Source organism: Mustela nivalis, assembly GCF_964662115.1.
Source record: "Mustela nivalis genome assembly, chromosome: X".
NCBI lineage: Eukaryota > Metazoa > Chordata > Mammalia > Carnivora > Mustelidae > Mustela > Mustela nivalis.
In genome coordinates this window covers 129,223,632-129,235,765 of record NC_139040.1, presented here as the reverse complement: position 1 = coordinate 129,235,765, position 12,134 = coordinate 129,223,632, and the positions used below count along the sequence as shown (strand labels likewise).

The 12,134-nt window shown below is 59.0% G+C and overlaps 1 protein-coding gene across 1 annotated transcript in view; it reads right to left on the bottom strand.

Moving 5' to 3' along the window:
- Positions 1–12,134, bottom strand: part of LOC309856267 (pseudouridine-5'-phosphatase) — an 80,333-nt gene that overhangs the window by 9,088 nt on the left and 59,111 nt on the right. Inside the window, exon 3 of the mRNA XM_082717192.1 lies at positions 11,769–11,998. Within this exon, the coding sequence (XP_082573318.1) occupies positions 11,769–11,998 (230 nt within the window). The remainder of the gene's footprint in view (positions 1–11,768; positions 11,999–12,134) is intronic.

Here is a 12,134-nt window from a genome sequence, read left to right as displayed (position 1 = left end):
AGAACGTGCTCTGCACACAGGGAGAGCCGCCGTAGGTCCCCAAGCCGGGGGAGGGCAGCGCTGTCATACGGGAGGTGCGCGTGTCCCGGCCCCTCACGCGGCAGCTTCAGGTGTCTGGGTCCCTGCCCATTGCGGCCGACCCAGCCACCTGCTTCCCGGCCAGGGAAGCTCCATGAACGGACCTGCGCTGCGGTGCTCATGAAGGTCTGTGGAGGCTCCTGCCCTCAAACTCCCGAGACGCCCACTTACGGGAGGGGAGCTGTTTTCATGCCGCGCCCTTGCAGACCCAGCATTTCCAGAAAGGAGGGCGTGCTGGTTCTCAGGGGAGGCGTGCGACCGTCTTGTCTTGTCTACCAAGCCCCGTGCTGATGTTTGATTCTAAGCTGTCCACTAGCATGTCATCATGGGCAGGGTTTCCGGAATGCTCTGCGATGCACCTGTCCAGGGAGATTGTCTCCAGAAAGCAGATTCCGTGGGTTCCAGGGTGGACTGTGGGTCTGTGACGGACAAGGAGCACAGTCCTGCTTGTGATTCAGTCTGTTGAGTCAGCGTTGCTTACGGAGCTCTAAGGTAGAAGCTTGTTTTCAGAGGAAGGCGCTGAACGTCCCCTAGACGTTTTAGGGAGAAGTATTGGGGAGAAGTTTAGTTTTCCACGACATACGCTATGCTGCGGCAGAAGTCCTGTTGACACAGATACATTCATCTTGTTTCCGTAGACGTCGTCCACTTTCCTTCCAAAATCCCTTAAGGGATTAAATAGAACAGACACCAACTTTCCCTCTCCTTGTCTGCAGGGCTGCAACACTGCGGTTCTGTCGGCATCACATCAGACATGAAAGTGAGTAAAAAGGTAAAGCGCCCTGGGACCCCTGCCCTTCCCTCCCCTGCCTGGTCAGCTGTGGGCTCTGCAGAGTGTCTGGGAGAAAATGTGCCAAGGGGACACAAGGTCAGGTCACCAGGAGGGTGTCCCGTCCACCATCCTCTTCCTTTAGACAAGGGGAACGCAAACATCACCTCTTGGGATGCAGACGGGCATCTCTCTTCCCGTCGGGACTCAACGATTCAGGAGACGCGCTGGGACGAGGAGCGTGCGAGCAGGACAAGAATGGTGTCCTGGCCCCTGGCAGCGGGGTGATGGGAAAGGGGCACTGCCCTGAAGCCGGGTGGGGAACAGTGCGGAAGGGGTCGTGGGTCCCAACGGGCTTGGAGCTTCTCTCAGGAGTATTAAGGACAGGCCGCGCGTTTCCGAGGCTCTTCTTGGGGTCTGCAGATGGAATGTGCGTTGTAATTGGTTGCTAAGATTCTGAGCGGAACCCAATCCCTGTCCAGAGTCCTATGTGTGATCTCAGAACCGCACTCGGGTCTTCTCTTCTGGGACGGCAGCCAGCTGACGCCGTACAGTCCGCCGGCTTTCCCACTCTGCCCGGGGAGTATGGAGGAGAAGCACGCTTGGATTTATAAACCCGTGGGTTTATGCCGGAGACTTCAATCTCGTCAGTGTGCAGCGCACTCTCTCCCTTTAGAAACGGAGCGGCAGTGAGGAGCTCTGACCCTCAGACACGGCGTCCCCACCGAGTGAGTGCCGGCATGTGTGGGACGCAGGTCTCTGAGTGTGGCACCAGCCTCCTCCCGACCAGGGCACCCCAGGACCCGGGGGGAGTCGCTGCGGGTCAGCAACGGGATACTGAAGAATGAGAATCCGAACCCCTGGCTGACGGCGGAGAACCAGCGGAGAAGGGTCCCAGGAAGGAAGCCCCGGGCGGGGTGGCCCGGAGCAGCTTGACTCCTGCAGCACATGTCATTTGAACACACCATGACCGTCTTCTGTGCATTCTGTAAGTGGGGGAAACTGAAACCGGGAGCAAGCACGGAAGTGGGCAGCACGGGCCCCCAAGATGTCCACGCCTCACTGACCAGAACCTGGGACGGCGGTCCCTCATGGGGTGAAGGGGCTTTGTGGGTGGGATTCAGGTCACGGACCTCCAGGAAGGGCGGGTGTCCCAGACGGAAGGCGGCGGGGGTGGGGTGGGGGGGTTCCTAATCGGATCAGGTGCTCCTGGAAAAGCTGCACATGTTCTCTGGCTGGAGTGCGGGGGACGCTGCAGAGACAGAGACAGAGACTTCGAGGATAGGAAGGGTTCGAAGCAGCTTCCTCTTAAGTTCTGGGAGACAGGACCAGAGGAGGCCTGCAGGACCAGAGGGCACAGCGCCAGGGACAGCCATCCGGGAAGGCGGACCATGAAGGCGTACCCCGCAAGGAACTGGGTTCTGGCGACTCACGACCTGATGGCCTGCGACACGGGCTCTTCCGCAGCCTCTGGAGAGCAGCGCGGCCCGGTAGGTCCTGACGCCACACCCGAGTCCTGGAGAAGGGAAGCTGGGACGCCACACTCCGAATCCTGACCTGGGGAACCCAGAGATAAAGCCCAGGGTTGCTTCCACTGACTCCGTGTGTGGTAGCCGCCCACAGCAGCGGTGAGGACTAGGCCTAGGAGGGACTCGTCCAGGGCTGAGCCTCCGAGTGCACAGGTAAGGCTGATCCAAAATACTTACTTACGGATTTTATAAATCATGGTGGAAAAAGATAAAAACAACCCACACACCCTCTAGCTGTGCTCCGAGGTCTGTAGCTAATAAGACAGACCCATCGTCTTCCCCAAAGTACGAAGGAAGAACGTGTGCTGATTCACTGATGGCTGAGAAAGGCGATGTCGGCAAGAAATTCCCGTCAGAGCAGCCAACGTGCCTCCCTTGTGCAAGATCCACACCCCAACGCCTCGTGCGTTCATCCGGGGGACAAACTTGTGTGTAGGAGACAAGAGCTCCCACTTTAATCCTGTTGACGAAATGAGGATGGGGCTTTTCAGAATTCGGACAGTGTTCAAGACGGATGGGTCCGAGGTCCCCCGCACCCCGCAGAGATTTGGATCCTCTCGCAAACACTTGGGACAAAGCTGCAGCCAAGTGTGGGCCGAAGCGGGTGTCCACATGTACCTGTCGGCCTGGAGTGCAGCTTCCAGGACACAGAGATTTGGGGCTACACGTGCAACACTCCCCAAACCCCCGAGGTGACCTCCACACTGCAGCTTAAACACACAAAGCAATGCGGACGTGACCTGCTTCGGACAAGCCTTTACAAGAAAAAACCAGAAAACCACCGCAAATTTATTAAACGCAGTCCTCGGGAATCACCGGGGCGTGTGCACTGAGTACTGACTTAACCCAGACTGTGCCGACACCCGTGCTTCCCGACCTTGGGCCCCATTCTCTCATCCCCACAGAGCGTCTGCAGACACAGCCCGCACAAAAGGCTCCGTGCCTGGCTCGTTCGCAACGCAGGGGAGCCGGCGAAGACGCAGTGCGGGAGGAAGCAGCGAGGGACAGGGCCGCCCGGCCGAGGGGTCTGCGCACCGTGAGGGCACGGGAGGCGGGGAGAGTCACGTGGGCGCGGAGCACAGCGACTCTACCACACCAGCTTTACAAACCCTGGAGCGGGAAAAGCACGACTGACGGCGAAACCCACGGGGACCCTGGCGGGCTGTCCCCGCTCTGCCACTGGGGCAAGACTGCTCCTGTCGGGGAGGAATTACTGGCGTGCACAGCCGCTTAGTGAACATCAGAATTCCTAGCTATGGGTCCTCCTTCTCAATGTCTGACGCCCTGTCCCATGTCCCCTGGGAGTGTGCTGGCTTGACCCAGAGAGCTCCGAGTGTGCGTGCCGTTTGTTGTGACGGCCCGACAAGCACGGTGTTCTCGGCAACGGCTGTACGCGGTTGTCACAGCCCATGCCCAAGTGCACGCAGAACGGAGAAACCGCTCAGCCCCGGTGCCGCTGCAAGCACAGTACAAGCATAACTTGGGAAGGCGCCCCTCCAGGGGTCACAAACGTCGCCACTGGCCTCCCGTTTCAGCAGTTTACAACATGTGTGACCTGCATGTCTGTGTGAAATACGTGCGTATGACATGTGCGTGTGTGAAGCTCTCGCATGAGCGGGAGAAACAGGCGTCCCGTGGTGAACGGCTTCACCGGGGGCTTGCCGCGAGTCCCCCTGAACAGAGCTGAGCAGTTACCCACGCGGTCGTCTTCGCTCAAGGGCGCTGCCAGCAGGGGAGGGTGCTGCCGCAGGTCTGCAGAGATGGCAGGGGCGCTGCGGAGGTCCCCAGCATGGAGGAGGTCTCTGGGCAGGATGGCAGGACCGAATCTGCAGGGCAAGGGAGCCACGTGGGCAGGAAGGGAGGACCTGGAGGAGAGCAGCAGGTCGCAGGGGAGGCCGCGACGGGCTGGACGGCAGATGCACCAGAAGGCAGGACGGACCAGGCAAAGACGGGGGCAGACGGGACCACAGCGCCTGGGGTGGGCGGAGGTGTGGGATGAGGCCAGCGTAGGAGAAGCGGAGACAAGCTCGTTCCCGTGAGGAGCGAGGCCGAGGGAGCTCTGCAAACAAAGGGCGCTGCGTCGGGCCTGCGAGAGGCTGAGCACAGGAGGCAGCGCAGAAGGGACAGAGGGTTGCTGGAAACGGAAAAGAGGACATTTCGGGGTCAGGGAGTCCAGAACACACTCCAGCGGCTCGAGGACGACACTGCACAGAGGACAATTGAGAATCAAGAGCTGCAGAAAGAGGGTTTTTGTGAATTCTCCTTGTCGTCCACAAAGCACAGGCTTCTAAAGAATTCACCTGCTGGGAGGCCTGTCCCTGGGAGTTTTCCAGCGGGAGAAAGTGGAGTCTTAGCTGCTGCAGAGGCCAGCACCAGGCAGGGTCTGCGTTAGGAAGCCACCTAAACATTGCGGCATTGTCGTCAACCTACCACGTCTCCCACCTGCTCTAAGAGCCCATTTCGTTTTCCTGACGGTCCCTGGCCCTCCTGACGGGTCCCTCGGTCTTTCTCCAGCCTCTATTAAGATGGTATATAAGCCTCATACGCCAACGGCCTCCGTGAATCACATTGTTTCTGTGAACTGCCACATCCATAAGTGAATAAAAATCTGTCTTGTCTCTTACTCAGACCTTTTGTTGGTTTAATTTACAGGCACCCGATACGGAACCTAAGAGAGAGTATGGGACACGTTTTTCCTCCCTGATGGGAATTTGGAAAAGCCAGCAATCTCATTCGTGGAAACTCCAAGGAAACCAAGCATAATAGGTAGGTTCCGTAACAGAAGACATAAAAGGGTAGTAACGGAAGATAATATTCACGATACTTGAATTTTTTTTTTTTAATGCAATAAGGGAGGTAAGCCATGTTGCAGGAGACATTAAGTATTCCTGAAACCGCTATATTTTGCTCAGTCATTATGAGAGACAAGAGGACAAAGTGGTCATGAGGCCTGGCCAGCAATGGCGGACTCTGCTGGGTCCCTCAGGGCCCTGGGGGAGGCAGACCACGAGGGCACCGTGACACTCCTCATCCCCAGAAGCTGCTGCAGCACCGCTGTGCCCGGACCGGGGTGCTGGCAGTGGGAGGCTACCTCAGCAACGTACCCTCACGCAAAAGACCAAGGGCCCTGCACAGCTCCGCTGGCCACCGACCTAACCCGAACTCTGACCCAGCAATGCACGTGCTGGCTTCCCATCGTTCTGGGAGGTCAAGACGTTCTTCACACAGAGCCAGAGATGGCAGGAGCCCACTGACAGCCCACGCCTGCGTGCAAACCCTGGGGACAGAGACGGCGTATGGAAAAAGAGGTCCTGACAGGGGATCCTAAAGGAACATGTCTCTTTGCCACAAGATCAGGAACAACCTCTTCACTGCCCTTTTCCTGCACTGGGAAGTCAGCTCGGGTCATTCCTTTTGTCCCTGACAGGACGGTCTCAGGTCAGCCAGGGGGACGTTACGCAATTAGAACTCACCAACCATGATGTGTTTATCATTTTTTTTTTTTAACTCTTTAGGTATAGAAACGCTTAATGTACAGAACTTTCTGGAAAAGAAAGCAGAGTATCGAGGAATAAAAAAGCACCCTGGAACTCAGTTCTTAACATTAGCATGAAAACCCAAACATGCAGAGTAATTACGACGACGCTTCTTGGAACTGATGTGGGGATTTACTGCTAGTACGTGTCAACCCAAGCAATCCCGAGTCCGCGGCGCCATCATCCTTTCCATTTTGCACCAGACGTGTGCACAGCTGGGGGCCAGGAACTTGAACGGAAGCTCACACCGCCCAAGGACCTGGGGGTGACTCCCGGCTTATGTCCCTCGACCCGCCTCGAGGTGTGGGGCCGGCCGCTCCGTCTCGAAGGCTGCAGGAGCAGGTGTGCTGCGGGAACCAGAGCACAGGTGACCCCGCCCCACGGGGCCTCGACCGTCCGGGCGGCTCCCACCCACTGCATGCTGTGTGACAGGTTGGGGGGACTTTCTGAGATGGGACCATTTTTGCTTCTCTTTAGCACAAAAGAAGGACACGTGCATAGTTCAGAAATAATCATTTCCGTGAGAACGTGGTTCATGCCAGCTCTGTGGTCACTTCTCCTGGTAGAATGGTAAGTAACATGTTAACGTGATCTCTCCCTTTGACACCGCTTGCTTGTTCCTCCTTCCTAGCAGTACCACAGCACCTAATTAATTGGACGACACCCACAGTATAATGAATGCCCGCCGGCGACGGTGAATCTCTCCAGCGACTTAGGAATCATGGCAAATGCCCTTGAACGTGGCAGGCACGGTGCTGCCTCAAACAGAAAGCAGTGGGACGTGGTCGAAGAACCTTTGCCTATTCCAACATCCCTCTCTGCAAGTGCTTTGCGTACGAGGCAGGAAAAAGAACCCGAGTACAAAGTTAAGGCTGTGCCCACAAGAAGGGGCCTGGCCAAACCTCCCTGCAGTGTTAGCACGCGCAGGTCACCCAACGAGAAAGCCCCAAAGCCTGGACTCTCTTTGCCTAAGAAATACGACCAGAATGGTTGCAGTTCCGGGAGACAAACACACACGTCAATAAACACGGATTAATTAGCAACAAGGGTGATGCCTCGCACAGTTTAGGAGCTAAATGACCGTGAAGATACGCAAGTGCTCGTTTCCCTCCGACAAGTCTGAAACAAATCCTGTCGGGAGAAGAACACGGCAACACGGCTACACGGAGCCCTGTGCTCACACGGCGCGGCGCCCTCGCTCTCCACGGGATCCCGCGAACGTTTTCCTGCGAAGCGAGCAGGAGAGCGCGCGTGCACCTTCCCTAGAAACCCTAGAAACCCTGTTTCCCCACCGTCAAACGTGGAAATGCCACGTTTCCACGGACACCCTGCCTCGTGAAGGAGGGACAGCGATCGCGGAACGACACGGAGCTCCTTTATCCCGCTCACGGCCTCCGCTGCACCAGCTGCTCCGCGGAGGGCCAGTATCCTAGGGAGCTCCCATCAGCTCCGCAGACCCCACTGAAAGCCGGGGCCGCAGACTCTGAACGGCTCCGCGAACCCGTCTGTCCAGCACACGTGGCACCTGCACGACACTTGTGAATCAACAGAAACGTGCGCCCGACAAGACAAGGGGCTCTTCTCGCAGGGGGACTTGGTCCTCTGAAGGCAGAGAGCCCACCAGGAAGCGAGGTTCTTGGGGAAAAGAAGACACAGCCGTGGAATTTGTGGGATGCCAAGCACGCAGGCGTCTCGATGCCCTGAGACATGAAGCCAACACAGGCTGCGCCCCGGGTCTGTTCGGCCAGCCCCGCAAGGGGCTCCTCTTTCTGTCCATGGCTTTGGGACCCGGCCACGGTGGGCTCGCCCCCATCCAGAACCACCGAGCTGGACTCCATGGTGAGATCTGAACCCGCCCGCGTCCATGTATCGTATGTATCTTACCGTGGCCGGGTCCACAGTAAGCGAGCCCTGACTCACTCGTAATTACTGCCATCACAGGTCAAGCTAGTCAGCGGACCCAGAGCCAAACAAAACAGAACACGACACACACAGAACGGATCGACGAAACGTGCCCCAGCCCCTCAGCTTCAGGGCAAACAGGCTGTGCGTCCTTCTTGTCAACTGAATAGCACCCGGGATTCGTGTCAGAAAAGGGCCTGCCTCCATCTCGGGCTCTCTGGGGAGCGAGAAAAGAATGACCATGAAGTGTTCTTCCCTGAAGTGACGAAGTAAGGACCTCACCAACTCCGCCCAACGTCCCGCAACCCAGGAGCCAACAGACACATGGTCACCTGAGCAGTGATCTCCCTGCCGCCAGCACGCAAACAAGAGAAACCAGCCTCTCGATCAGTCCCCGCGTCCTTCTGGAATCTGCACGGTCGCATAGTCAGACCTCAGCCCGCTCCCTCTTCAAACCGTCTCCAGTGTTCTGGAATCTACAGGCGCACAGTCAGACCTGCGCTCGTCCCCCTCTCCACACTGTCTCCCTGTGTTCTGGAATCTACAGGTGCACAGTCAGACCTCAGCCTGGCCCCTCCCCACACCGTCTCCCTGTGTTCTGGAATCTATAGGCGCACAGTCAGACCTCAGCCCACCCCCTCCGCACACCATCCCCCATGTTCTGGAATTTACAGGCGCACAGTCAGACCTCAACCCGCCCCCTCCACACACCATCTCCCATGTTCTGGAATTTACAGGCGCACAGTCAGACCTCAACCCGCCCCCGCTCCACACTGTCTCCCGTGTTCTGGAATCTACAGGAGCACAGTCAGACCTCAACTCGCCCTCTCCCCACACCAACTCCCTATGTTCTGGAACGTGCAGGGGCGCACAGTCAGATCTCAGCCTGCCCCCTCCCCACACCATCTCCGGTGTTCTGGAATCTACAGGCGCACAATCAGACCTTAGCCTGCCCCCTCCGCACACCGTTTCCCGTGTTCTGGAATCTACAGGCGCACAGTCAGACCTCAACCCGCCCTCTCCCCACACCGACTCCCTGTGTTCTGGAATGTGCAGGGGCGCACAGTCAGATCTCCGCCTGCCCCCTCTGCACACCATCTCCCGTGTTCTGGAATCTACAGGTGCACAGTCAGACCTCAACCCGCTCCCTCCGCACACCATCTCCCGTGTTCTGGAATTTACAGGTGCACAGTCAGACCTCAACCCGCTCCCTCCGCACACCATCTCCCGTGTTCTGGAATTTACAGGTGCACAGTCAGACCTCAACCCGCTCCCTCCGCACACCATCTCCCGTGTTCTGGAATTTACAGGCGCACAGTCAGACCTCAACCCACCCCCTCTCCACACCGTCTCCCGTGTTCTGGAATCTACAGGCGCACAGTCAGACCTCAGCCTGCCCCCTCCCCAACCGTCTCCCTGTGTTCTGGAATCTACATGCGCACAGTCAGACCTCAGCCCACCCCCTCTGCACACCATCTCCCGTGTTCTGGAATTTACAGGCGCACAGTAAGACCTCAACCCGCCCCCGCTCCACACCGTCTCCCATGTTCTGGAATCTACAGGAGCACAGTCAGACCTCTGCCCGCCCCCTCCGCACACTATCTCCCGTGTTCTGGAATTTACAGGCGCACAGTCAGACCTCAACCCGCCCTCTCCCCACACGAACTCCCTATGTTCTGGAACGTGCAGGGGCGCACAGTCAGACTTCAGCCTGCCCCCTCCCCAACCGACTCCCTGTGTTCTGGAATGTGCAGGGGCGCACAGTCAGACCTCCGCCCGCCCCCTCTGCACACCGTCTCCCGTGTTCTGGAATCTACAGGTGCACAGTCAGACCTCAACCCGCCCCCGCTCCACACCGTCTCCCGTGTTCTGGAATCTACAGGTGCACAGTCAGACCTCAGCCTGCCCCCTCCCCAACCGACTCCCTGTGTTCTGGAATGTGCAGGGGCGCACAGTCAGACCTCCGCCCGCCCCCTCTGCACACCGTCTCCCGTGTTCTGGAATCTACAGGTGCACAGTCAGACCTCAACCCGCCCCCGCTCCACACCGTCTCCCGTGTTCTGGAATCTACAGGTGCACAGTCAGACCTCCGCCCGCCCCCTCTGCACACCGTCTCCCGTGTTCTGGAATCTACAGGTGCACAGTCAGACCTCAACCCGCCCCCGCTCCACACCGTCTCCCGTGTTCTGGAATCTACAGGTGCACAGTCAGACCTCTGCCCGCCCCCTCTGCACACCATCTCCCGTGTTCTTGAATTTACAGGCGCACAGTCAGACCTCAACCCGCCCTCTCCCCACACCAGCTCCGTGTTCTGGAACGTGCAGGGGCGCACAGTCAGACCTCAGCCCGCCCCCTCCGCACACCATCTCCCATGTTCTGGAATCTACAGGCGCACAGTCAGACCTCAGCCTGCCCCCTCCGCACACCGTCTCCTGTGTTCTGGAATCTACAGGTGCACAGTCAGACCTCCGCCCGCCCCCTCTGCACACCGTCTCCCGTGTTCTGGAATCTACAGGTGCACAGTCAGACCTCAACCCGCCCCCGCTCCACACCGTCTCCCGTGTTCTGGAATCTACAGGTGCACAGTCAGACCTCCGCCCGCCCCCTCTGCACACCGTCTCCCGTGTTCTGGAATCTACAGGTGCACAGTCAGACCTCAACCCGCCCCCGCTCCACACCGTCTCCCGTGTTCTGGAATCTACAGGTGCACAGTCAGACCTCTGCCCGCCCCCTCTGCACACCATCTCCCGTGTTCTTGAATTTACAGGCGCACAGTCAGACCTCAACCCGCCCTCTCCCCACACCAGCTCCGTGTTCTGGAACGTGCAGGGGCGCACAGTCAGACCTCAGCCCGCCCCCTCCGCACACCATCTCCCATGTTCTGGAATCTACAGGCGCACAGTCAGACCTCAGCCTGCCCCCTCCGCACACCGTCTCCTGTGTTCTGGAATCTACAGGCGCACAGTCAGACCTCAGCCTACCCCCTCCCCACACCGTCTCCCGTGTTCTGGAATCCGCAGGGGTGCACAGTCAGACCTCAGCCCGCCCCCCCCCCACCATCTCCCGTGTTCCGGAATCCGCAGGCGCACAGTCAGACCTCAGCCCGTCCCCTCCCCACACCGTCTCCCATGTTCTGGAATCCGGAGAGGCGCACAGTCAGACCTCAGCCCGCCCCCTCTGCACACCGTCTCCCGTGTTCTGGAATCTACAGACGCACAGTCAGACTTCCGCCCGCCCTCTCCCCACACCGTCTCCCGTGTTCTGGAATCCGCAGGCGCATAGGGAGACTCAGCTCCCTGTGCCAACAGGAACAGTGCAGGCAGGAGAATCTGAGGCAGAGCTGCACCCACACTGTCCAGCGGCTGGACACTGTCCGGTGGCTGACACCCCTGCCCCATCTGCACTGTGCACCTGCATGATGCAGTACTGTGCACAGGTGGGCGAGGGGGCCCTGGACCACAAACCCCACCCATGCCCTGGGCCTGCAGACAAACAGAAGCCTGGAGAGGTCACCACAAAGCCCAAGGTCACTGTGAGCAGACACCTTGCAGGAACAACCCCTCCGGGACAAGCACCTGTGGGGGTGGGGCGGGGTCTACTGTGAGCACTGATGAGTCCCCTCGCTGACGCAACCAGCAGGCTCCTCGAAGGCTGCTCCTGGCCAGTCCGGGTGTGGTCCTGCCCCATGCGCAGAGCCCCTTCCCTGCGGCACCTCCATTGGGCCGTCCCTCACAAGCTGTCTAACGTCCCGTCTGCGCACCCCGGATCTCTGGCCTGCTGACCCCTCCCGCCAAGCTGATGGGATCTGATCGTGTCCCGGTCCGTGGGCCGCCCCCGACCCCCGGCCCTGCTCTCACGGTGGCTCTCCCACAGTGGACACAAGGCACTCCAGTCGTGGACAAACCCTGCTCAGGGGCTGCTCCGGGCCACGTTTCTCCTCACTGGGGGCCTTACCTTCTCCACCGGAGGCGGAGGAGAAAATCTCTTCGCACAGGTTAGGAAGATGTCGGGGTCCGGTTTCCCATTCTTCACTTCGGGGTCATCACCCAAAACGATGTGGTCAAACAGGCTGAAGAACTCCTTGTGTCGGCTGGTCTTCATCTCAAAGGATGCACAGCCAGAGCTGGTGGCTACGGCCACGGGCACGCCATGCTCTCGCAGGTGGTGGATCAGCTTCTCCACGCCTGGGGAGGAGAGGGGAGAGCCTTCTTCAGCGAGGTGGAGGAGGGCAGGGCCATACCTTCCCCTCCCCCCCGCCCCGGGAACGTAGTGCCAGCTCTGGGACCTTGAGTCTTTGCTGCCCGTTCTGAGGGACGATCT